The sequence below is a fragment of the Belonocnema kinseyi genome, chromosome 2 (genome assembly GCF_010883055.1).
Source record: "Belonocnema kinseyi isolate 2016_QV_RU_SX_M_011 chromosome 2, B_treatae_v1, whole genome shotgun sequence".
In the NCBI taxonomy this organism is placed as follows: Eukaryota; Metazoa; Arthropoda; class Insecta; order Hymenoptera; family Cynipidae; genus Belonocnema; species Belonocnema kinseyi.
In genome coordinates this window covers 103,415,628-103,442,557 of record NC_046658.1, presented here as the reverse complement: position 1 = coordinate 103,442,557, position 26,930 = coordinate 103,415,628, and the positions used below count along the sequence as shown (strand labels likewise).

The following is a 26,930-nucleotide window of genomic DNA, read 5'->3' as shown; positions in this document are numbered from 1 at the left end:
ACTATTATGATGGTCTTCGATGAGAGATGATGAAATAAATCAGTATTTAAAATGTAGACCAAATATTAATGCACCGTCCATTTCATTTAATTGGGTTATTTTATTTTTATGACTGACAAATAGTCAACAGAAAGTGATTTTGACAGGTGAGCAGCACGTGTGTCTAAAAAAATTTCCTCGTCAAAAGATCAAACCCACGCAAGAGTTAAGCGTGACGAAATTCTGGCCGTGTAAACGACAATGATCTTGACCTATTCGCTACGAGATCAGCGAGTAGCGAAAGGGAAGGCGGGGCTGTTGGAAAGTAGTACATAATTATTAATAAAGATGAAAGTACACCGGCAACAATTGTGCAGATCGTAATCGTTGTCGTCATATATTATGACGTGACGTTATTCTGAACTGACGCGTGTCAAATATGAAGGTTGAAACAAATTGCAGGTAGTACTATATTCTTCCCGTATTCACGTGCGTTTCCCCTTTTCTTTCAAATACAATTTCAAATATAATTGTTCATTTTATATCTACCAAATTATTCTATTCATAATTAAAATATGCCACCGTGCGAGTAGTGAAAGCTTGTTTTTTTAACTTACAGAATTATCTATTATAATGAATTCAACAAAAACTTTAAAGTTACCTAGAATAGTATAAAAAGTATAACATATGCTATAAAATTACAAACATAATTTTATACGATTTTATTTCACATTTGTAAATTAAAAATTGGTTAATTTTTAATTTCGATAAAATTGAAATAAGTTCTAGATTTTTCAAACATTTTTAAAAAGTAGAAAACATTTTTTTTTAATTAAACAGTATAATCAAATTTTCAACAGATATTAAATACATTTGAAGGCTAACCCCATGAAATTTTTCAATTAGATCCAAATTCCAGCCAAACTACACGATTTACGATCTGGATCATATGTTTCGATATTTTCAATTCGTGTTCAACATTTAATAAGTTCTAGAGTTCAAATTTTAAAAACTACCAAATACCAACTTCTAACAAGTTCGGCAAATGTAAGTGCAGTTTTTAGTAGGTGTTAAATATATTTTTTTAAATATATATATATATATATATATAGAAAATGGGCTTTTTTCAACTAAATATTTTAATTAAAATACTTATCTTTTTGCAATATTAAACAATTTCAAGATATTTTAAATTCAACAACTTCCGAATTATCAACAGTAAACGTACACTTCTTTACATGTATATGTACAAAATTTGATGTAAAAAAGTTGGCCAATTCAGAAAAAATAGTCTGAGAATGTTGAGACTAAAATTTCATGGGTTTTCAAAAACGATTTTGGATAAAGATTTAAAAATCAATGTCGAATTTTTTGCAAAAGTAAAAACTCGCATCCGAGATATGAGGATCTTGAACGAGTATAAAAAATGATTCTGTTTCGAAAAAATCAAAATTGAATGTCGGAACATTACAGTGTGACAGACATTTTTTTGCTAAGATCTGAAATAGATAAAGAAATCAGTTTTTTTTTTCATCAAATTATATTAATTTCAAAAAATAGCTATGCTAAAATATTTATAAAAATTGTTATTACGGCAAAATGGTAATTAAATTGTAACTTTTTAAAAATACATTTTTAATTTTAATTATTGTATCGAAAATTATTTTGAAAAAATCCCTTACCGCAATGTGTATTTCACATTTTATGAATTTTTAATGCGATAAACCCATTTTCGATAAAATATTAGGTCTGTACTGTCAATCTTTATGAAAACTGTTAAGATTTCTAGATATTTAAAAAAGATTGGAATTCACTAAAATTACGAAAGGAAGAGTTTTTGCAGACATATTTTACTAACTGAAATTAATCATTTCCTGCATATTTAACTCGTTTCAAGACTTTTGAAAACTTAATATTTACAAATTTGATTATATGGATTTTTTAATAGTTTGTGTTTTGAATATTGGAAAATAAAAATTCGAAGACTTGAACCCAAGCGTGTATTTTCTTTAAAACGTTTTTTAGAGGAATTTAATTTAATTTATATTTATGAAGTTTCAAACAATTTCTACCTATTTTAATGGAGTTCTACGATTTCCAAAACTTTTAAGGTATTTCAAGAAGTTTTGACGGATTTATAAAGCACTTTAGGGATTTTTTTAAAAAAGATTCCAAAGAATTTCGAGAGATTTTGATATAAAAAAAATGTTTTAAAAACTGCATTTTTTTCAACGGGGTTTTTTCAGATAAATTTAATAAATGATTTAAATTATATCGATGAAATTTTAAATGATTCATGATTATTTGAATTGATTTTTGAGATTTCAAAGGATTTGAACAAATGTCTAGAGAATTTAAGGAAATAAAATAAAATTTTACTTCATGGGATTTATACGGATTTCAACACCTTCAAGAAATACTCTTTACCGGAAGTTTCAGCTTCCGGTAAAGCGGGGTTCCAGTGCAGGATTCTTAACACCGCGCAGTTTGTGCACGTGGCTTTAGTGTTGGTTTTGCATCCATTTTAAATTCAAAATATGAATTGTATCAAGGATGAAATAACAAGTCTTAGACACAAATATTTAATTATATTGATAATAAGTATCACGATTTGATTATTATAAAGGAATTTTCCGAAGAGGAAATGTTGCTGATTATGAGTACGATTCCAACCATATAAAAATTAATTATTTAACAAATTGGTGATTTTTCGGGCTTTTTTAAATTGACATGAGTGGATGTTTAACAACCCAAGTCTATCCAATTAAAAAAAAATTATTTAAGGGCAAAAATGATTAGAAAATATTCAACATTATTTAAAAACTAAACAATTTCTTATAAATAAATGCTTATTCTTTTCTTTATTTTTCTCCTTGTTTGTCCAAAAATTACCCTTTTACCCTTTCTTTGAGATCTCTTTGCTCTGTGTTCCCTATACATTCACAAAGTTCATCCTGGAAAAAATTCTTATCAATAGCTATTGAGTATTTCATGAAAATATTAATAAAAGAAATATAAAAATGAATAAAGTATTTTTGATTTATAAAGTTTATACATCACTGAGCTCTGGGTTGCAGATTGAACAATGGGAAGACACAAAAGCAAACTCCAACAAAAGCAGCTAAATTTAATACTCTGCATTGTCACTATTCTATGTATAGTACAGTTAGACTTCAATTTATGCGCGGTTTTGTTTCTGACCGTCGGCTTCAATTGAGGCTCTCCGGACGTAAACATTTAGGGCCGTGTCGCAATGTTGCGCAACGTGACGCAGTTATCCAGCTAGGCTGTTACGGTATGTCGCTTTATCGCTATGCTACTGTTTTGTCATGGATGAGTGACTACGGCACATCATCCCGCGGCTCCTCTCATCCGAAACCGCGGCGTAATTCTTGGAATGCATAAATCGAATTTCCTAAGTCCGAGTGTTCTGAGTATTGACCATTGTAAATACACATAGAAGTGAAGCACACATTAAATTTTGAGATTAGCGATATTCGGTTTCGCTAACAATAAATAATTAAGTTTTATCAATAAACAACTTTTCGTTTCTACTAATAACTGAAATGCGAAAATTGACTTAATGCCAGAAGAATATACATTTCGCGTCGTTAAATATTGAAAATAATTTTTAACTCAATTTTAGTTGTTTGTTAATTGAAAGTAATTAGCGTAAATTTGAATTAAAAGTCATGTATATCTTTTTAATGAAAGCTAATAAAATGTTATATGTCGCGTTTGCTGGAGACGATTTTTTTTCAAAAAATTTAATTTAAAAAATGTTTAATCCATAGCTCTATCTAGTCTGAAAAGACGTTAAGAATTTCTGTAATTCTCTGATGATAATATTAATATTAATACTTACATTAAACTGTCTAATCCTGGGCCATATGATGGTTCATCTTCAGTATTTTCATCATTGTTTCTTTTATGTATTTTTTTAATGTATTAGCAGCGGCTAATACAAAGGGAAGCGTTGTAACTCTACCTGCATTTACTGTATTGGGTATAACTTCGTTAATTTTCAAGATTTTAAATTGAAAATTTTTCTACATATTTTTGAATATATATTCTTTAAGAAAATGTAAACACAAATCCTATTTTTTTGACCAATCACAGTGGTGTTCCCCCTTAAGGGAAAAGCATCCGATCCATAGCTCCATCTAGTCTAAAAAGACGTTACAAATTTCTATTATTCTCTGATGATAATACACTTTCCTTAAATATTCTTTTCGGTTGAAAAGTCTTCCTTTATATTTATTGTTAATAATTCTTTTTTTCCAAATTTAATTACTTTGTTGAAAATTCAACATTTTTATAAAAAATCATAGTTTTGGTTCTGAACACAACTTTTTTGATGAAACTTCGTCTGTTTGGTTTGAAAATTCGTCTCTTTTTGTGAAATTTTTATTTTATTTTACTAAAAATGTAACTGTAGCTAAAAAATAATCTATTTTCGGTTAAAAACTCATTTTTTGTTGATAATTAATTTTTTCGAAGGACCATTTAACTATTCGATTTTTGGATAAATTATGACCTTTTTTAGTTTAAAAATTCAACTATTTGATTGAAAATTGATATAATTTGTTAAAAGTTTATCCTTTTTGGTAGAAAATTAATCTTCTTGGTTGAAAATTTAACTATTTGGTTAAAAATGTATGTATTTTGTTGAAAATTCTTCACTTATAGTACGAAATAATTTTTTATAGTTGCAAACTTATATTTTTGGTTGAAAATGGAACTGTTTTTTTATAAAGCTCGTCCTTTTTGCTTGATAATTTCACATTTTTTATGCAAATTTGTGTACTTAAAATATTCGCCTTTTGGTCTTGAGAACTCCAGAATAAGGTGGAAATTTTTTCTGTCTTGACTAACAAATCTGTCTTGGTATCGAATTCCATTCTTTTGTTAAAAATGCATCGTTTTGCTGTTGAAGATTCACCTCCTTAAGAGTAAGATTTGTTTTAGTAGGTCTGAATCCGCGCTTTTTATCTTGTAAAAAACCAAGAATATTAATTTTGGAGTCAAAAATCTATCAATAGTTTTATGTCAATTTAAAAATAATAATAATGACGTGTGACACCAAATTAAATTAAAATGTACGAAAAACATATAATAGAAAAGCCTCATAACATTTGAAGATGCTTTTTTTAAAAGAAACTACATCTTAATTGACGAAAAAATCCTTACAATATTTTTGGACAACGACGAACATGAACTAAACGAACTTTCCAAACTAGGCAGTCTGATAAGTCCCTGAAAAATGAAACACGGAGACGTTTTTTTGGCCAAAGTCGGTTCTATTTTTCAACGTACTCTCCTGGCGAATACGGTGGCTGAGGAACCAATTCGAAGCCGATTTCATGCAATTTTGCGTGTGCAACTAAGCATGAATGAACAGGCGCATTGTCGTGATGATAAAGCGGTTTTTTCTTCTTCAAATGCGGTTGTTTTTCGGCGATTTCGATTTTCAATCGGTCCAATAATAATGAATAGTATGCTCCGGTTATGGTTTTACCTTTTTCAAGATAGTCCACGAATATTATGCCATGTGCATCCCAAAATACGCAGGCCATAACCTTTGCGACCCATTGTTGCGTTTTTGGACGCTTCGGAGCACTTTGGCCCGGTGGAACCCACTGTTTGTCTGTTGCGTTGACTCAGGAGTGTAGTAGTGGATCCAGGTTTCATCCATGGTTATAAATCGGCGCAAAACTCGGTCGGCTTACGCGAAAATAATGCCAAATTCTGCTGGGAAGTTGTCACACGAATTCGTTTTTGGTCCACTGTGAGCAAACGCGGCACCCATCGCGCGCAGAGCTTCTACATGCCCAAAACTGAATGCACGATATTACCCACACGTTCCAATGATATTCCTACAGCATTAACTACCTCTTTCAATTTCACTTTGGGATCGTTCAACATCATATCATGGATTTTTTCGACATTTTCTGGTGTAGTGACCTCTTTTGGGCGCCCAGATCGTTCAGCATCAACTGTGCTCGTACGGCCACAACGAAACTCGGTAAACCACTTATGAATCGTTCCAATCGACGGTGCAGAGTCCGAGTAATACTTATCCAGCTTGGCCTTGGTCTCGAATATCGTTTTCTTGCGAAGATAGTAGTGTTTGATCAAAACTAGAAACTCAGATTTTTCCATATTAAAAAAAACTCGGAGGTTAGTTGCTTCTCAGTGCTGTAACTTGTAAATGCGTAAACATAAATGGCTGAAGTTTTGACAGACGTCATTTGAAGGATCAAGCTCGACGAAAATGGTTCACATTAGTGAATACTAATGCCATCTCTTAGAATTTTCAGGTACTAATCAGACTGCCTAGTAATTTCGTTTTATTCTTTTAATTAATGAAGGCCGTAAGACCTACAAAAACAAATCTTACTCTTATTTACATTGACGGTCGAAGAAAGGATTGATTTGATTCTTATCAAATCTACTTATTAATTTACTTCTTTAGTTGAAAATTGATGTAATTTGTGGAAAGTTCGTCGTTTTTGGCAGAAAATGAATCTTCTTGGTTGAAAGTTCAACTATTTGGTTAAAATTTTATGTATTTTGTTGAAATGTTATGTTTTCTAGAAAGCACGCCTTTTGGCTTGAAAATTCAATATTTTGGATGACAATGTTTTTCTTGACTGAAAAATCTTTCTTGATTGAAAACACAACTCTTATTGAAAATTCGTGTTTTTGATTTGAAAATATCATCTTTTTTGGTTTAGGATTCAACTATTTTGTTGAAAATTTCGTATGTAGCAATTACGTAAGATAATGGTGTGGAGGGGGAGGGGGGTAAACACTTACGGAGCCTAACAAAGGGTTACAATTTTTATCATAAGTTACATATTAACCTTTAATGTCACCTGACATTAAAAGCATTAATTATATTCCTTTTCAACAATCATCATACTCTGCAATAAATTGTGCAATAAATTAAACGTTATTATTATACTTTTTATTGAAGAATTTATTAGATGATATGTAGAGTAATATAAATTAAGTTGTAAATTTGGTGATTAAATTTTACATTATTCGAGAACTTTTGAATGAATTTGAACTCTTGACCAATTTTAGAAAATCTTTTCCGAATACGTACTGCATGAAGTACTTTAATCGAAACTTGCATTACGCTCTGCAAAGCAATTTGCTGTGGCTAAATTGAATTCGCCCCTTACCTGAGAAAATGGATGTGCAGTGTATACTAGTACAAGCGGATCACATAATGAAGAGAATTATATAAGTTTGGGACATTCGACACTGGCGACAATCATCGAATTACGCTGCCGACGCAATAGTCGCAGTTTCCCGAATCGAATTGTCCGTTCGACCATCCCACTGCACCAATTCAGTCATAGTTTATAACGACCGCAGTTCGTCCAGAAACGAGAATCGTTTGAGAAAGTTGTGAGAACATGTTAGATTTAAAATAAATCAATTAAAAGTCATCTAAATTGAAAAAAAATGAAATTAAAATAAACAGCTTAATCTATTGTTGTCGGGGAACCTGTGTTCATGATTAGATAAGGCTGTCGTCTTTCTTGTTTAAAAGTTAAAAGTTTGAAAACTCCAGGCTTGTGAGAAATGTAAGGATATATCAATAATATATTTAATAATTTAATAATAATAATCATGGAACAAAGGTCTATAGCACTTTTAAATAAAAAATTTCATGTTTTTCGTTTTAGAAACATAACATACAATCCAAGTAGTCAAAGTTAGTTCAAATACTTTTTTTACGATTTTGTTCTAGATGTATTTTGTATACCACAATTCAAAAACAGTTAACCCCTTGATTTCATGTTTAAAAAATGGTATGACACGATTTTGCTACTTTTTTTAAAATTCCTACTACTATTGACACTCTTGGGAATTCCTTAAATGATTCCGAATGCCTTATAATTTCATCCTTCGAATTGTTAAATTTTAATTCGAATATTAAAAATTGCATGTGTGCAAATTAAAAAAATTAAAAATTGTACACTTTCGGCATGAAAATGCTCGAAGATGAACATTTTAAAATTAGATACCTTAAAAACAACCTTAAAATGCCAATTATCTCAAATACCTTGGAAAACTTGACATTGCTTGTTCTTTCTATGAAAAAAATATAACTTAATTTGCTAAATGAATTTTAAAATATTTTAAAGAGGAATTCATTTAGTGTACCTATAGTAAATTCGAAGTTCCACAGTTTTTTTACCTTTCTGATACTTTTTTAGCCAAGGCTTTCATTTTTACTACTTTGTTCAATGTAGAGCTACTTTTTTCAGTAAAGTTATACGAAAAGTTATTATTTCCATAGTTTTTGTATTTTCGTGAAGGTCAATTTTTATATATGTTTTTTAGAGGTCTTAAACGTCTCCAAATTTGTACAGTATTTTAATTAACGTTCTCTAGGAGATGCCTTATGTTTAATAGACGCCTGAAAATTTAATAATTTGATTCAAAATTCATGTATTGCCTTGACAATTCGTCTATTTTGATTAAAATTCGAACTATTTGGTTGTAAATGCAACTGTTCGGTTAGAAATGAGTTTTTGTTGTTGAAAATTCAACTATTCGGTTGAAAATGCAACTGTTTTTGGTTAAGGTATTTTATTTGAAAATTCCATCATTTGATTGAAAATTCAATTAGTTAACTTAAGAATAGTGGAAATATAATCTTTTTTGGCTGAAATATCATCTTTCTTTGTTAAAAATGATCTTTATGGTTGAATTTTAATCTTTGTTGTGTAAAAATTCGACCATTTGGTTGCAAATTCATCACTCTAAAGTTTATTTTGACTGTGCAGAGAATATTTGAAGTGTGACTCTTTAATACAGCAATAAAAAAAGTAACTGAAAGTATACTTAAAATTTTAACGTAGTATTTTAGCGCAGTAATAATTTTGTTTATTTTTGTTTTTTATTTTCTGTGAAAAATTGAATATTCGATTTTCAATCGCCGCCGAAAGCCGAATTTCAAAACCTGTGAAATTGTAACTATAAAATTCTTGGAAGATTTACCCAAAATTGGAATTTTTTGCTTAAACTGAAGTTAACATTTTTTATCACAATCCGCTGCCTAGCCTCTTTCCAATTTGTGGTCAGTGTCACTTTGAGATTGTCAGCTGGCACATCTATTCCTCAAAAATTGATAAATGTTTCTAACCGAATTTTTTTGGGCTTAAACAAGCAACACGTCATCTCGGATGTGGTGTTCAGTCTTAAATTTAAATGGTGATTTCGATTTTACAGAATGTTTTTTCGATCTCCTGAAATATTCCGATTTTTTTGGTTCCTTACTGTCGCCTTTCGTTTGGAAATCAACAAGAATAATAAACTCAATATTCCTCAACAATCAAAGTTACTATTTCAGTCATTCAGTGTCTGATACTGCTTTTTTCGGTATCTTTCAACAGTTGATGTGACTTCCTGTTGGATTTTTTTGAAATTCCATGAGTCCTTCTTTGTAATTTTATGCGAGTAATGCGACTTCTTTTATGCCTTCTAGTCGATCGGAACCCTGCTTCAGAAAGATTTTTTTTTATACTTTTTAAAATTCCATAGAGCACTTAAAAGTCTGCTGCAGATGAAAATATAAATTTGACGTTGCACAAAATTACCACGTTGTGGCACTATCTGCCAACGACTCGTTCTCCTTTCTGTTCATTGGTCCAGAGTGTGGGGCTAAAATCCCAGTGCGAAAATAGAGCCACTGGTGCACCAGCAGCACTCATCGCCGTGGACACGCTGCTTCTTCGTTTTAGTATTTAACTGGAAGTAAACGCGAATAGAACTATAGTCGACCTGCGCAAAAGCCACCAAAATAATTGCGAAGCAGCTCCAGATTTCTTGAGCTGGAGTCCGTTCGTCCATCCGCTTTCCATAAGTGTTTGCCATCTCAAAGAGTTCAGACAATGTCAAAGATTTTCATCAAAAGTATCTGAAAGTGAGAAGTTCCTTCAAAATGCACTGGATTTGGAAATTGACAAATTATTTTATTTTATTAAAAAATAGTTCGATGATTAAATTTGGGTGAAATACGGCGCATTTGGGACAGCAGTACATTTGGGACAAAGTTAATTTAAACATATTAAATGAAGTACCCACATTTTTCGACTGGTTAAACATGGTTTTTTCGAGGCTACAAAAATATTTGTAACCAATAAACAAAGGCTCATGCTTGATTCAGTATGTTTAAATTAAATTTGTCTAAAACTTACTGCTGTCCCAAACGTACCGCCTTTCCCCTAAGTATTGGTAACATTCTGATCAGTTGATTAAACAATAAAAATGGTCTTCTTTTGAGTCAGTCGAATAGTAAACATATTGCCTTCAATCAGTCAAAATCTAAAAAAAATGATTTCACTGTTTCAGGAGTGTTCTAAAGAGTTAAAGAAATCAGGAAAATAGAGTTATTAACAGTAAAATAGAAATTTCCAGAGTAACTTCAATATTTTTGTTACAGTCGAAAGAGGTACTTGAGATTGATTATGCCAAGAAAAATTCTAATTGCGATCCTCCCCATACAGGAGGTTAAATCTCCTAGAGAGGAAAATTGGTGAAAAATTAGAAAGCTTTAAATGATTCCGAAATTGGAAATAAATCGATTGCGATGACTGACACAGTCGGAGGTCGTTCTTTGAAGATTGATCTTTGTAAGATGGATGGTTGCAAATATCGACGAAAAGTTGATCTTGATGATGAGATGGTGATCTCGGTAACTCGACAGATGACTTTCTCGCGCATTTTTGCACAACATTCGATGGCCTGGGTGCACAATTCTTTGGAAAAATTACCAATCAGATTGACTCTCAGCAACGTTGGAATTATGGCGGTGATCTTGGCGATCTTGATGCCACGTTCTTTTACTTATATGCTCGTCTATCCGATTTTCAGATTGGTCTTTGGTACACTTTATCCAGCTTATGCATCTTACAAGGGAATACGAACAAAGAACGTCAAAGAATACGTGAGTAATTATCAATATTAATTTGATTAACTTAGGCACTTTTTAATTTCATTTCTGTATTGTCCCAGGTAAAATGGATGATGTACTGGATCGTATTCGCACTTTTCACATGTGCAGAAACCTTCACAGACGTATTTTTTAGCTTTTGGTAAGTAGAAAAAAAGTAAGAAAACTTTTAAGTTTATGAGTAACGGATTAAAGATGTTCCATTTTGTAATAAAAAATTTCATTTATGCAAAAAATACTTAGAAAATCTTCTTGAACATGCTTGTATTAGATTAAAATATATAATTTTATGATATCATTTCTTAAAAAATCGTATTCATGTGATTTTGCATACACACTTATTTTCAGTTTGTTCTTAACTTTAAACTTTTTAAACATATTAAATGGGATGATATATTACGTATGTATTTATCTATTAATAAAGATTGGGAATTTTCTGCACCATGAATTGAATAAATCAAAACTTCCAAGTCAGTTATTTTATCTTGATATAAAACTTATTTCTCATTTATTTAAAACATTATTGATAAAACATACAATTTTGATTGTAAATGATTTTTTAGTATTGGGGAATCATTATGTTCTTAAGATTTTGCTGCTACACTATAATAATTTGTAAACTTTTCACACACATAATTTCTTTAACTTTAGCAGGATTAAAACAAATTGTAGGGAAACTTTGTATCATTTCAATAAATATTTAGAAGTTTTGAAAAAATTCCAAAATAATTCAAATGTTGAGAAGATAAAAAAAAATAAACAAGACTTTGAAAAACGTTTAAACCAAATTTGGATTTCGAAAGGTTTCAGAAGACAATTTTAAGTATTTTTAAAAAATTCAAGATAATAACAAAATTTTCCTTATATTCCGGGGAAATTTTCAAATGATTTTTTATTTTAAAAAGCTAATTTTGAGAGAATATTTAAAAAAAATTTTTAAATATTCAAAAAGATTTCCATTGTTGTCAAAAAATACTGGTAAATTTTAGAAAAAAACTATATTTATTTTAAAAGATATTCAGACAGTTAAATAAATTCTAAAATAATCAAAAGCTTGAAGCTTTCAAAAAATTACAAACAAAATGTAGATTTTTAAAGATTTTAAAATAAAATATTGAAGCTTTTTCAGAATTTTGAAAGATTTAAATATAGTAAAATTGCTCATCAAGATTTTTGGAATTTTTTTAAAGATACTCTATTTAAAACAATTAATTGCTATCCCTCTGAAGCAAACGTTTTTCCTTACATACGAATTCTTTAAAACTTATGCATTTTTTGGCCGTTGATTAGGAATCTGAAGTCAACATTGAAAAAATGGAATACGTGGATACAATACTTATATTTTATTTTTTTATTTTTCGGCCTTTATATTGGATTACTTTGTTTAAATTATAAAATCCAATCCGTTAAAATTCAAAATGTTTTCAGGGTTACTTAATGTTAAATGAAGTTCTACAATAATTTTAAATTGCTTTTTGCTTTTTGACCAAAGAAAATGGAACAAAATTTTAAAAAATTCTAGAAAAATTCTGGAAGATTTTAAGAGGATTTTTTTAATTTAGAAAATTTTTCAAAATTTATGAATAATTCAAGTCAATTTAAAATATATTTTTTTAATTATTCTATTTTGTTAAAAATTTTATCTATTCTGAAAAATGATAGGAAAATTATATTTTGATAACTTAAATTATTTTTCTTTTTAATTTAGAATACGCTAGGCATGAAAAATTCACTCTAATGTAGAAAAAAATTTTTATTATTAATATATTATATTCTACATTGTACGTTATATAAGTTATTAGCGTAAAAGTGAAATGTATGATCCTTTAAATTTTAGAATAAAGTTTTGCCCTTGAAAAAATTTAATTAAAATAAAATAAATCATCGCATTCGACAGTATGTTTTTTATATGATATTAAAATAGAAAATTGTAATTAGTTATGTATGTTATTGTGAATGTCCTCCCGCCCTATTCTATTTGCGTATATGATTTTTAGGGATACGCTGATTGATTTTATTTTAATTAAATATTTTCAGTGGCAAAATTATATTCTGAATTTTAAAGAATCATAAATTATATCATTAAAGTGCACTATTGTACTAAACATTTATATAATATACTATGAAGGTTATAATCTACTAATAATGAACACAAATCTTGTTTTTTACATTAGAGATACTTTTTGATGTGCATAATATGTGCATAATATACATTAGTGCAGAATAAATTTAATTGCTTTCGACGTACAATTATTTATATATTCATTTTACTATTAATATATAATATGCTATTATGTGTGCGAATTTGAAAATTCCAAAATTTATTTGAAGATTTTAATCATTATCTTTTATTCGTATTTAAATCTTATCCTCAAGTTTCTTTTGTTGCTCTCTTGTACTTTACTTTTTTAATCATTTTTATTTTTAACCTATTACTCTGCCTCTACCATCATTTTGATTATTTGTTATTCATATTATTATATTCTGTTAATTGCTCTTATCGTTTTAAATTTCATTTTTAACGCCAATTACTATCTGGTAAGTCTAAATTTAGTTTTAAGATTTAAATTAAAAAATTGGAAATTCAATATTATATATATTTTTATAAAAAGGAAATTTTTGAAGACATTTATTGAATATTTGCAATTTATACAGAAACTAACAACTTTAAAGTGATCTTTTGAAAAAGGGATAGGGCTGTGTTTCCACCCATGCTTATTCATCTTCCAGTGTGGCCCCTTCAACAAAAATGCTCCCTCTAGTCTAGAATTTCCCTTTTTTCTAGTCTTTAGGCTGAAAGGGGATTTGCTTGTATTTTTATTTTTCACACAATGGAAAGTAAGGTTTACTGGAAATGGGATATCGTTAAATTTTCACTTTTACATATTGAAAGGAAAGGCTACTGGACAAGGGTTAAGGCTGTGATATTCCCCAATGTTATTTTTGTCTAGTATAGCCTTTTTAACAAACACCCCACCCCTGGACCATAGAATGCGTCTTTCTGCATTGTTATTTTTAAAAAGTAGTCTTTTTTTTAGTTTTAACCTCGGAAATGATTTTTTTGGGTGAATTTTTATGGGCACTTTCTTAGTTCAAAAATATCGCAAGTGTTCACTTTTCGTCATCTCACTACGGCAATTTTCGAAAATAAATCTCCAAGTTTCACGCTTGCAACTTATTTTGTACTAATTTTTTATTGTTTCTGAAATTTTTCGTGTAAATAAATCAATACGAAATTGACCGAGATATCCAATACAGGTATAAAAGTTGATTTTCAGTAAAACATGATTGAAATCCTAATATAGTTATGTCACTAATAAGTCTTCTTTTTGCTGCGCGCATTCGACTAAAAACAATCCGATAATACTTATTTCCTCGTTCTTTGATTTCAGAATCTAATTTTAACTCGAGTTTGAGCGTTTAAAAACATTTAAACAAATAAACAGTAGTTCGAAACTGTTATTTTGTATTTAAAATTACTTCCTCGCTCAAATCTAAAAACTACACGCGCACGATGGATGATACTTGTTTGATAAAAATGAATAGACAATTTAATGTTTTAAATGATTCAGAAAAAGTAATGAAATGTATTGCGGCACAGTTGTTCCGCATGGCAATAACAGCGGCTTGAAAAAACTAATAAACGAAAGACAGTTTGTTGATGTGGAAATTTGTTCCCGGCAGGGATTCCAAAAGTCTAATTTTGAACAAGACGGATATTAGCTTACATGCGCTTCTGGGGATTCCTACACATTACCACATACCCCGTCAGCTTTCTCTTCTACTTTTTGCTCCCCTACTTCAGTTCTTGTATTGGCGAGAAATACCATTCCAAGCTTGCACACCTGATCGAATTACACGTAAGGGGGAACAACCCCTCAAATACTTTTTGCTCAGATAAGGATTTCTTATTCTTGTTTTCTCCGAGGGGGAATTCTCTGGTCTATTCTTCCGTACACGGTACGCGTAATAGTGTGTAATAATTAAATTAAACATTGGACCACAATTTTTTTAAAGGAAATTTTTATGTTTTTTTTAGTTCGACCCATTTTTTTAGGTTTCAAAATATAGCTTTCGAGAAGTTAAATTTAGTCCATTCTGTTGCAGGGAAACCATCTCTTCCGGAAGGAGTTGTACAATTAAAAAATTTTGTTTACTAGAGATTCGATAGGATTTGTTGAAAAATGTATTCAAAAATGAAGTTTAGAAAATCTGTTGAAATCTGTTCTTCAAAAAATTCTCATGATCCCTTAAAATGACGGGAAAAATTTTATCGAATGGAAAACAGAATGAACAAAATTTCTTTGATTAAAAACAAAATTATGGTTTGTCTTTCACGGCCGAAAGGGAAAATTCTAAGCTTTATTTTAACGCAAAAATAGACAAAGAAATAGGTCCACTTAATTGAAAAATTAGGAATCCAATTTTTGAATTGTTTAAGGGCATGTGATACTTAGAAAATTGTCGATTTTATCAGTTTTTGGTTCCCCCGGCTTTTTGTCTAGAATAACAAATATTTTGTCTTAAAAATTTGGGAAATGATAGCGCACATGCTAACGGACGTCCCCACACACTTTTTTGTAGGTTAATTGAAAAAAGTTTTAATTTAGCAAAATTTGATGAATTTGCATAGCGCTTAGGAATTAGTATAGATTTTTTCAGTGTTAGATTCCCCCGGCTTTTTTCCTAGGATAAGAAATATTTTGTCGTCAAAACCTGGAAATGATAGCGAACATGCTAACGGACGTCCCCGCACACTTTTTTAGTGTTTATTTTTCAAAAAAATTTGATTTTGCTAACAACGTGTGTATATTTCGAGGTTATATGTGTTACAATTCTCCCGAGCGTTACTTCCAAACTAAACAATATTTTTGGCCGAAAACTTTGGACTTACAATAAACATAGTAACTAATCTCCCGGAACTAACCTTGTTTGCAGGCAATTAAAAAAGTTTATTTCATCAATAATTTTCAAATTATCGGAAAGGCAGAGATGAAAAACGGCGTAACCTCAAAATAATGCATACGATTTTTATTTAGCACAATCAATTTTTTTGTTATCATCCCTCAAAAAATAGTCCGGGGACGTCCGTTATGATATTTTATAACATCTCCGAATTGAGTTTTTAAACATTTTCATTTTTGTAGAAAAAAAGCCGGCGGAACTGTACCCGATTGACCACACGACGAAGTATCACATGACCTTAAGAATGGTGATAATTATTGGATAGACTGTACAAATCCGAAAAAGAGCCTCTTTACATAAAATAAAAAAATTTCACTCCCTTCTGCCTTCGTTAAATATTTTTCAAATTAAAAAAGAGTTTCTGGTAAACTACCATCCAATAGAACTACACTTTGCCCAAGTTTGAGTTCCATCCAATGTCATACAAAGTCAAGGGATGTTTTCCAGTGTGCCTAAAGTTGTATTTAAATGAAACTTCTTTTTATCATTTTCACTAATCTCACGAAAATATTAATGTGTTAAGTATTCACTGGATTTTAAATGATTAAAATTCACATACGAAAGTTCTGAAGTGGAACAGGGCATTTTTTTTAATAACTCTAATTCTGGGGGATTATTTTCGACAACAATTAAAATTCTGGATTGGGAAAGGGATTTTTTTTTTGATAATTATAATTCTGAATTGGAACGGGGACTTTTTAAACTTGAATCAATTCTGAGTTGGAACCGGGAATTATCAGATTTTAACAAATTCATATTTGGAACTGGTGTTTATCCAGGATAATTATAATTCGCACTTTAAACCGGAAATGTTGGTAAAGAATGTTAATTTTGACTTTGAATAAGATTAAGGAATTGGAAATTAACGTCAAATTCATATGTTTTCTGAAGAAATTCAAGAAATGATCAAAGACGTTTTTTGTATTATTTATTTAATTAATCGATGTTGATAATATATTTAAGACTATCCTGAAACGAAATTATTTGTCCTTTTATAAAGTTACCTTCACAAATGAAAAAACAACTAAAAAACCCTGTAGAAAACCTGATATTTTCGGAGAATTTTTTCCAGGATTTGAAATGATACTTGGATGACAGTCATACCCTACTTGAGAAAAATGTCTCATAATATACGTTATTTTTTGGGTTTTGTAGCCCCGAGCAGAAACCCTTACAGTTTCAGTCGGGCGTTCGTCCGTCGAAATTTTTTCCAAGGAGTGGAAGTGAGGGGAGTGGAAATAGGGGGAATTAGTGGTGGGGAAGTGAGGTGGAAATGAGCGAAGGGGGAAGCAGGCGATGCAGGGGAAATGAGGGGAGAGGAATCAGGGAAAATAAGAAAGACGAGGGGCTGTAAGGGTGGTGAGGGAAAATGAGGGCTGGGGAAGTAGATACATTTAGGGGAGGAGAAAGTATGGGAAATGATGGTTGGGAAGTTGAAGGGAATTTTGGAGGGAAAGTAATGGAAATGATTAGAAATGAGGGTGAGTAGGTGTAGGAAATTGAGGGCTGGGGAAGGAAAGTTTTAGCTGATGAAGTGTGGAGAGGTAGTGAAAGTGGTGGCATGGGAAGTAGATGATCTATTTGAAACGAGAGGTTGGGAAGTAGGGGAATTAAGGACAATGAGAGGGAAGTCGAGAAAGTGAGGAGAACTTATGTCTGGCGAAGTAGAGGAAATTACGGGAGGGGAAATGATGGTACTGTAAGGGAGGGTAACTAGGAAAAATGATTAGAAGTGAGGGTGGGTAGTGGTTGGGATTTGAGTGCTTGAGAAGGAACGTGTTAGTCAAGGAAGCGAATATAGGGGAAAGTAATGGAGGGGAAGTAGGAGATTTAGGGGAAATAGGAGGTGGGAAGTAAGGAAAATAAGGAGAATGAGGGGGAGTAGAGAAAGTAAGGGGAAATAATTAGAAATGAGAGTGAGTAGTGGTAAGGAATTGAGATCTGGTGAAGAGAAGTATTGGCTAAGGAAGCGAGGAGGGGAAGGAGTTGTGGAGATGGACGTTGGGAAATTTATGGAGAAGGGTAAAGTGAGGAGTGGGGGAATAGGGAAGGGGAAGGTTTGAACGACTTAATTAACGGGGAATAGGGGAGGGGAAGGCTTGAACGACTTAATTAACGCCTTATTAACGCCTAATTAACCCTTTTTTGTTGGCGTGCCGCGCCTAATTTGACTCATTTTTACTCATTTATAATAATTCTTTTATAGGTTTCCATTTTACTACGAGATAAAAATTATCTTGGTATTATGGCTATTGAGTCCGGCGACAAACGGGTCGAGTATTCTCTACCGACGTTTTGTCCATCCAGCTCTGAGTCGTCGAGAGGCAGAAATCGACGAAGCTCTTGCTCGAGCAACTGAGCAAGGTTACACTGCTGTTCTACACTTGGGCAGCAGAGGTGTAAACTATGCCACCACTGTTCTTATGCAGACTGCAATAAAGGTAAACGTTTTTGAACCACTCGAATCTTTATAACTTTTTATATACCAAAGCATAGCAAGCGCACGTTTGATTTCTTACATTTTAATTGTTTTCGTTGTGTAAAATACCATACAACGGGGCTTAGTTGGACATAAGGGGTAACTGGTTTTTATCCAGAAAAAAAGTAATATGGAGTCATAAAATGAAAAATTCCGGGTGTTCCGCTTAACTTAGTGTACAAACAGTTCAGGGAAATCCCGGAAATCGCGGAAAAGTTAGGCAATTTTATTGGTCAAGAAAAGTCAGGGATTTTGAAGAAAAATGTTAAAAGTCAGTGAATGTATGCATAAGCACTTTTTTCAATCACATTTCAACTCGCTTTTTAGCAACATTTTAAAATGAAAACGTCATTGTAGCCACTTTTTGAAATGAAAAGATTGTTTTAGTGACTTTTTAAAAATGTCTATTAGCTATTTCTGAATTTTCTTCAATTCTCTTCAAATATTTTGGGCTATCTCAAAAGGTAGCGAGAAATTTGTAAGAGATTTCAATAAAGGGATTTAAATTTGTTGTCGTTAAATGCCAAGGTTTTTTAAAGAGCCTTAACAGGTTTCGAGAGATTTAAAAATACTTCAAAGGTATCTGAAATATCTCAGGGTATCATAAAAGATTCCAAGGAATTTTCGAGAGCTTTAAAAAATGTCAAGAGGTTCCATAAGATTTTAAAGGATTTGAAATATTTTAAGGTTTTTAAAACAACTTTTGGGCTTTTCAAGAGACCTGATTAGTTTCCAGAGTTTTCAAAAGGTTTCAAATGGATCTGAAATGTTTTAGGGTGTTATTAAAAATTCAAAAGAATTTACAAAATTTCAAGGAATTTTTAAAAATATTTTAAAGGATTGGAAATATTGTATGGTATTTTAAAAGATTCCAAGGAATTTGTAATTGATTTCAGTAATTTCACAGCAGTTTGTAATATTTCAATGGATTTAAAAGAATTTATTTACAAGAGTTGGGGAATTTCACAGGACTCTAAAGAATTCTTGATATTTCAAAGTATTATCAAAGATTTTAAAGAATTTTATAATATTTTTAAAAATTCCAAGAAATTTTCAACTGATTTCAATAATTTGAAGGGATTTTAAAGAATTTAGGATATTTTAAAAATTTTCCAATACATTTTTAAGAGATTTAAAAAGTTTCTAGAGCTTTCAAAATATTTTAAAGAATTTGAAATATTTTTGGGTATTTTTTAAAATTCAAAAGATTTTTCAAAAAGCTTAAAAAAATTCAAATTTTTTAAAAAGATTTTACAGGATTTTAAATATTTTATGGTATTCTAAAAGATTCCAAAGAATTTTCAATTAATCTCAGTATTGTAATGGGGTTTCAAAGGCTTTTAAATATAAGCTTCCAAGGAAATTTGAAGAGCTTTAGAATATTTTAAGGGTTTTCAACAAAATTTCAAAGGGATTTGAAATATTTTAGGGTAAGATTCGAAGGCATTTTCAAGAGATTTAAAATATCACCAAGGACTTTAATGAGTATTATATTATAATATTGTAATATTTTAATGTATTTTAAAGATTTATTCACTATAAGTGGGTGATTTTATACGGTTTCAAAGAATTGAAGAGCTTTTCAAATGTTTTTTGTAATTTATTTGAAATTCGCTCTGAATTCTTTTAAATTTTTTTCACTTTTTCGGAACTCTCTTGAATTTTTTAAATTCATTTGAATGGATTTTAGTTTTTTTTTAAATTCACCTTGAATTCTTGGGTATTTCATCTCAAATTTAACTCATTTCAAGTTTACTGAATTAAATGAGTTTTTCTATCTTTATGAAGTGTTTTCAATTCACTCGATTTTTATTAAATTCACCTCGAATTTTTATGAATTTTATCGAATTTTTCTTTTTTTCTTTAAATCCACTACAATTTTATTGAAATCGATGGATTTATTAGAATTTATTAAATTTTTCCAATTCATTTGAATTCCTTTAGGTTAAAATGAATATGAATCAAGTTATTATTGAAAATTAGTCACTGTTTATATTAGAAATAAGTAAATTAGGTTGTTACAGTCTTGAGAATAGCAAACTAAAAATTTATTTAAAATTTCTCTATTCCATTTATAAAATATTCTATTTGAAAAAATGTTACAAGATTAGAATTTTAGTTTTAAAATATAATTGGTCAGGAAAAATGAAAAATCACTCAGGCAAAAATCTGGTAAAAGTCAGAGAAGTTTGGAAATGAAGTTTCGCGACCATCCCGCTTTACCCCAAACTGTTGTTCCGCTTAGCCCCGTTTTACGGCAAGTAGTATACATCACATTAGTTATTATCAGTTTAGAAAAATTAATTTTTGCCTTATTATTCCTCGAATAACTGATTTTTGAAGCTTGCACATTTACAGCATTGCTTGCAACTAATTTGTTTGCGTTTCTTTTCATTTTGTTTTCTTGCACTGACAACACGATCCTTTCACATTGATCCTGCATCATGTCGTCCGTCGTCGCGTATAACTAAACCCAATCAACGCAACATTATCTAACCACCGCCACCATTAATCAACGCCTGGAGTTTTGATTGACTGACAAGAACAGAATTTGCCGAATGTCTCCCCAAACGCAACAAAGAGTATCCTCCCCGCCAGCCAATCAGAATCGGCGCTTTCTAGCTTAGCCAGCCCCACGGAAACGCCGCCAAAGGAGTCCAAGAACGATTCCCCAGACGGTGTGCGCACACGTAGAAGACGTATTAAAAGCGACAATAACCCCGTGATAAAGATCGAGAGAATGTCATCCGCCACTGATCCTTCCACGGACGAGGATTTTGAATTGGAAATTGAGAACGAAAGCGAAAACGATGATCAAGCCTTGATCCAAGACCCCGATTTTAAAGTTCCCAAGAAGAGGGGCCGCAAACCCAAAAAGGAGCGTGCACGATCAACTTCCAGAAAACGAAAAACCAGATCCACGAAGGACGATAAAAGCGATGCTGAATTTAGCGATGTTGTCGATTTTGATTAGATAGATCGGGTCGAATCCACTTCTCTTGTGCATTAACAATAGCAATATTTCTGGATTCGTGGAATCGAATTTCGTTCCCTCAGATATAATACGAGTTCTAAAGTCAAAGTCACGTTATTAGTAAAATTTTAGACGCCAAGAAAACTGGATTTTGATATTGAGGCGCGTCAGTTTCGGACTGATTTAGATCTTCCGAGTCGAAATATCTTACCAGGCAGGTTTGAGACCTCATATTGACTCATTTAAACTTATGAGACTTTAGATTATTTTAAGTATTTATATATAGAAAAAACTGGTCTACTTTTGGGACCCTTTCTTTACATACATTTCCTCATCGTGTGAACTGATAAATCACTTTGATGAGATTAAAGAGAAATTTAGAAATAGTGTCTACATGTGATATAGCCCGTTCGCTTCTATTTGAAAGCTTGCAATGACAACTAGTAATGTAATCTTCTCAAGACTCTGAGATATATTTTTAGTTACTTTAAAGATTTACAGTTTAATTTACTTTTATTAAAGATTTACACCCATTTTAATAATCCAAGAGTCTCAGCAGAAAGATTGATATGCTTCCTGAACATCCATCAAATTGGTTACGAAAGTTTCTCTGCAAGCTACGAATCAATTAAATCCAATATTAAATTAAAGATTTGCGAATGTGCGGGCACAAGTTAAAATCATCAAGAGACTTTCAAAGTCTTTTTTTTGAACTTTGAGCTCATATAGGAAGACTGACTTTAACGGGTGTACAACGAATCTTCTCTTAAATATCTTACTTTTCATTGATGTAACTTGCAATTTGAAATTATCAGCTGATCTTCACAACGGTGCTTTAGTAATTATGAGTTACCTGTCCAATGTCCATGATAATTGGAATGATCAAAAATCGTTGTATTTATTTTAAGAGAGGTTTAATTGAAGAAATTCTTTAGTGACAATTGCTCGGGTGCCTATGATTTTGCGCCGTAACTGTTTTTAAAATACGAGCCTACGTAACTCTAAATTAGTCTGTATTCTAAGACGAGTGAGACAAATACCAAGTGCCACTTTTGTGCCTTTTGCATTACTACATATGTATTTTTACCTCTCTTGAGTACTTTGTCTAATGTTGCCTACAGTAGGAGTGAGTTAGGTCGCGATTTATACACACAGACGTGAATATAATGTACGAATATCTACTGGTCACACTAGGTTTTAAGGAGTTTTTATACCTGATCCCAAAGATCTTCAGAATTATGAGTGCTTTTTGTGTGAATAAATTCGTTTCATTAACTCCAGTGCTTTATTTTATTCCATTGGATTAGGGCTTTTACGTATAATACAGGCTTCGGACTCATCATTACACTATTTGACACTATTTTTTTTAGCAAATACACTATTTTTCTACTATTTCTGTACTTTTAATTGAAAAGTATTTCGCAAATTCTTCGCAAATTGGCTAAAATAATATATCCGTCGTCTCAACGATTCAGAACATACAAGAAAATTGATTAGGGGCCGCACAGTGGTAAAAAACCTTTTTCTTTGTTCATAAACCTAGTATCTCAAAATTGGGTAATAGTAATTGAATGAAATTTAGACTGAATACTATTAATACTATTTAACACTTAACACTTAACGCTTAAATTTCTTTATTTACATCGGCCAAACTAAAATCGAACGGAAAATTGGTAGTTCCGATTTTTCATTTCCCTGGAAAATTCGATAAAACAAGAAAAATTACAATACCTTTGCTGAGCTAAAAAACCTGAAAATTCACGTTTTTTCATGTTTTGTCAAATTTTCCAGGAAAATTAAATATCGGAGATACCATTTTTCCTTTGGATTTCAGTTTGATCGATGTAAATAAATTATGTGTTGATATAAAAAAATGTATCATTGTTTCTAAAAGTTTAAGTCAGTTTATTTATAAAATATGAAAAGTACCCGATTTCCCATGGATTTTCCAGCCTTGAAAAATATATTTGGATCTTGTGAGTATTTTTGCCTTATTAGGTATAACGTGAACTGTATTCAATCTAAATTTTATTCAATTACGTTCAGCCAATCTTGAGATATTAGGTTTATGAACAAAGGAAATCGTTTTTTACAACCTTGGGCCGTGTATCAATAATGTAATGTTTTCTACTGACACTTTCTTTGTTTACATAATTTTTGCATCCATCTTTTTGTTGTGATTTTAATTAGGGGTCATCGAAAAATAAGATTAGAAGATTAGTGCGGGGAAGTTGAATTTTCAGTGAAAAATATGAATTCTTAAAAAAATTGTGATCTTGGATAGTTTTACCAATAAAAGATTTTCATTTTAAATCAAAAACAGTTGAATTGAACAAAAGAGGACGAATTTTCGACAAATCGGTTGAATCCTTATCTGAAAAAGAATAATTCACAACAAAACAGTTAAATTTATGACTAAAACTATCATTTTTAAACACAGAAGATTAATTTTCTACCAAGCAGATGAATTCTCAACAAAATATATTTTTTCTACAAAGCATTTGAGTTTTGAACAAAATAGTTACATTTGCAGTTAAAAAAATCAATTTTTAGCAAAATCTTTAAATCCTCAACTAATACAAATTACTTTTGATTTTATTGATTTTAAAACAGTTGCATTTTTAACAAACAATTTTTTTTACCAGAAAAGACGTGATTCAAACAAAATACACAAATTTTTAACCAAATAGTGTAATTTTCTACTAAATTGCCGAATTTTCGAAAATTAAAAGGTAATTTTCTACCAAACAGTTGCTCTTTTAACCAAAAAAACGAACTTTTTACAAAAAAAAAATACATATTTTCAATAAAATATATAAATTTGCAATCAAATAGTTCAATTCTCTATCCTTAACTAATGCAGATTGCTTTTGATTTGATTGATTTCGAAACAGTTGTATTTTCAACCAAATTTTTTTTCTACCACAAAAGAGGTATTTTTAACAAAATTTCAACCAAATAGTTCAATTTTCTACATATTATTACATTTTTAAGACAAAAAAGTTTTTTTTTCAACCAAACATTTGAATTATCAACAAAATAGTTAAATTTTTAGTTTCAAAAATCCACTTTTCACACACAAAAAAAGGATTTTTACTAAAATACTTGAATCCTTAACTAATACAGATAACTTTCAATTTGATTCATTTCGAACAAGTTACATTTCGAACCAAAGAAAAAAAGATTAATTTAATATTCAACAAAATAGTTAAATTTGCAGATAAAAAAACAATTTTGAAACCGGTCAATTGAATTTTCAACAAAATTCAGTAAAAAAGTTTGGATCCTTAACTATACAGATTAATTTATAATCAAATAGTTTCATTTAAAAAAATTATTTTCTACCAAAAAAAAGTGTTTTCAACAAAATAATTTCTTTTTAAACCAAATAATAAGATTTTTAACCAAAGAAAATTAATTGTTAACAAAAAATGTTATATAGACTTTTCAGCCGAAATTAATAACATTTAAAAATAATTAAATCTTATTATTGGGTTCTATTAATTTAGATCGCATTTAAGTGGAAAAACGAGAAAAAGAGAAATAAATAAATAGATTGTTGATAATTTATTGACTAAAGAATAACATTTTAAAAAACATTGAAGTTCATTCTTTATGCTTTAAAGTATTTGATAAAAAAATCCTTTAAAATATAATGTTAATTATCTATTGCAAACTTTATGAATACTTGAAAAATTGTATATTACTATTTTCACACTTTTTTCAAATTTTTGACACTATCTACACTATTTTTGAACTCTTGAAGTGAATCCGAGGCCTGATAATAGAATAAAATATGGGTAATTCCAAAGGATTTGTTGAACATCGGATGCGCGACCGTGTCATCGATTTAGCTGTCGATTTTTTTTTCAAATAATAGGTGCCCCTTCCCCTCTCAAGTATTAAATTTCGCAATAAGAACTTTATATAAGTTTAAAATTTTTTTATTTTGTCGTCAATTTTGCTTTTCGTTTGAAACCTGCATAAAATTTCAGACAATAATAAAAAATAATTGTTTCTTTTTTTCATATTTATGCGTTATTAATATTTTTTTAGCCATAAAATTTCCCACATTTTCATCTACTATACCATTTTCTTGTATCAATCATAGTATTTATTGTTTAACCATGGCAATATTCAAACTTTCTCGTGTTAGCCAAGTAAAGGTATTAAATCAATAAAAAAACTTTTTCATAAAAAAATACAAAGATTCTGGATTTGTTCATAAAATTTCTTAATATTACTAATAATAATTAGTAGAATTCTAAATTTTTTCATCACTATAATATTTTTAAATCAACTGCTTATAAAATAAGAATAATGTGAAAATAATAAAAATGATAAAAAAATCAAATTTTAACAAATAATTGTTGTCTAAACTATTGAAAAAAATCGATATCAGATTGAAAAAATGGCTATTTTTATATATATATTTTTTTATAAAAAAATGAAGACTATTATCTTTTTTTCAATATTCAAATCGGTAAACGTTTTGTAGGCTAAATCGTAAAAAATTTTGTTCATAGATTCACTTAAAGTAGTAAATTTTCCCATTAATTTTGTGGAAAAAACTGTTGGCTAAATTGTCTGTATTCTTTCAAAATTAAATTTATTAACTGCAATATTTTTATAAACCTACTTCATGAAAAAATATAAAAACAAATGAAAGTCAACAATGTTGTAAATTCAAAAATTTTAAAGGTATTGATTGTAGAGAAAAACGATGAACACAAAAAAATTTCTTTTGGGTTTCAAGATCTTTGAGCCGGCTATAAAAGTGCATTATAAAAAATCAACAAACTTCTTGCTAAGTTAGAAAAACTGCAAGCAACTTTTTTTTCATCGCAAAAATTCGTGTCATTCTTAAGCCATCGTTTATATAAAAAAAAGTTCCAGAGAATAAATATGTAATTTATTGGGAGCTACATATTTTGTATACAATATCTTTTTCCAAAATCCATATTTTTTAAGATATAGTTCCTTTTTTGAGAAAAATCATCAAAAATCAGCGCGATTTTTATTTTTGGTCAAATTTATCGGCGCTTCAAAATTTGCTATATTTCAGACATTAAAATACAGCGAAAGGCCATTAAACTTTAAAATCGGTTATGAATTTCCCTTTTCTTGCAGGTTTGAAAATCAAAACAAAATTGTCGAAAAAAATTAATTTGAAACAAAATATCACGTAAAGTTTTAATTCAAAAAATCTAATACTTCGCTTTTGGGTTAGAATTTAAGAAAATCTTTAGAATGGCCCATATTAATAGACAAACTTTAAAGCTTTACGTAAATTCACTGCTTATTAATTTCTAATCAGTTAGAAGATTACTGAAAAAAATAATAATTAATCAATAATTAATAATTTGTCTGGCACAAATTCATGTAATACTCGTCAATGGTTAAATTTTCTCTAAAACACATAGTATTCAAGGAGAGAATATTTTAAATACTTATTGTGTAAGGCGAGTAAGAGTAATAATTAGTCTCCTAGGCACTGGTGACGGCAGATAACACATTAACACTTTTTTGTTGGTAAGGCTTTTTATGATTTCGTTTTT

At 30.1% G+C, this 26,930-nt stretch overlaps 1 protein-coding gene across 1 annotated transcript in view; it reads left to right on the top strand.

Moving 5' to 3' along the window:
• Positions 1-26,930, top strand: part of LOC117182922 — a 79,499-nt gene that overhangs the window by 43,093 nt on the left and 9,476 nt on the right. Inside the window, exons 2-5 of the mRNA XM_033376035.1 lie at positions 10,876-10,948; positions 11,017-11,096; positions 18,126-18,360; positions 20,947-21,370. Of these exons, the coding sequence (XP_033231926.1) occupies positions 10,876-10,948; positions 11,017-11,096; positions 18,126-18,360; positions 20,947-21,370 (812 nt within the window). The remainder of the gene's footprint in view (positions 1-10,875; positions 10,949-11,016; positions 11,097-18,125; positions 18,361-20,946; positions 21,371-26,930) is intronic.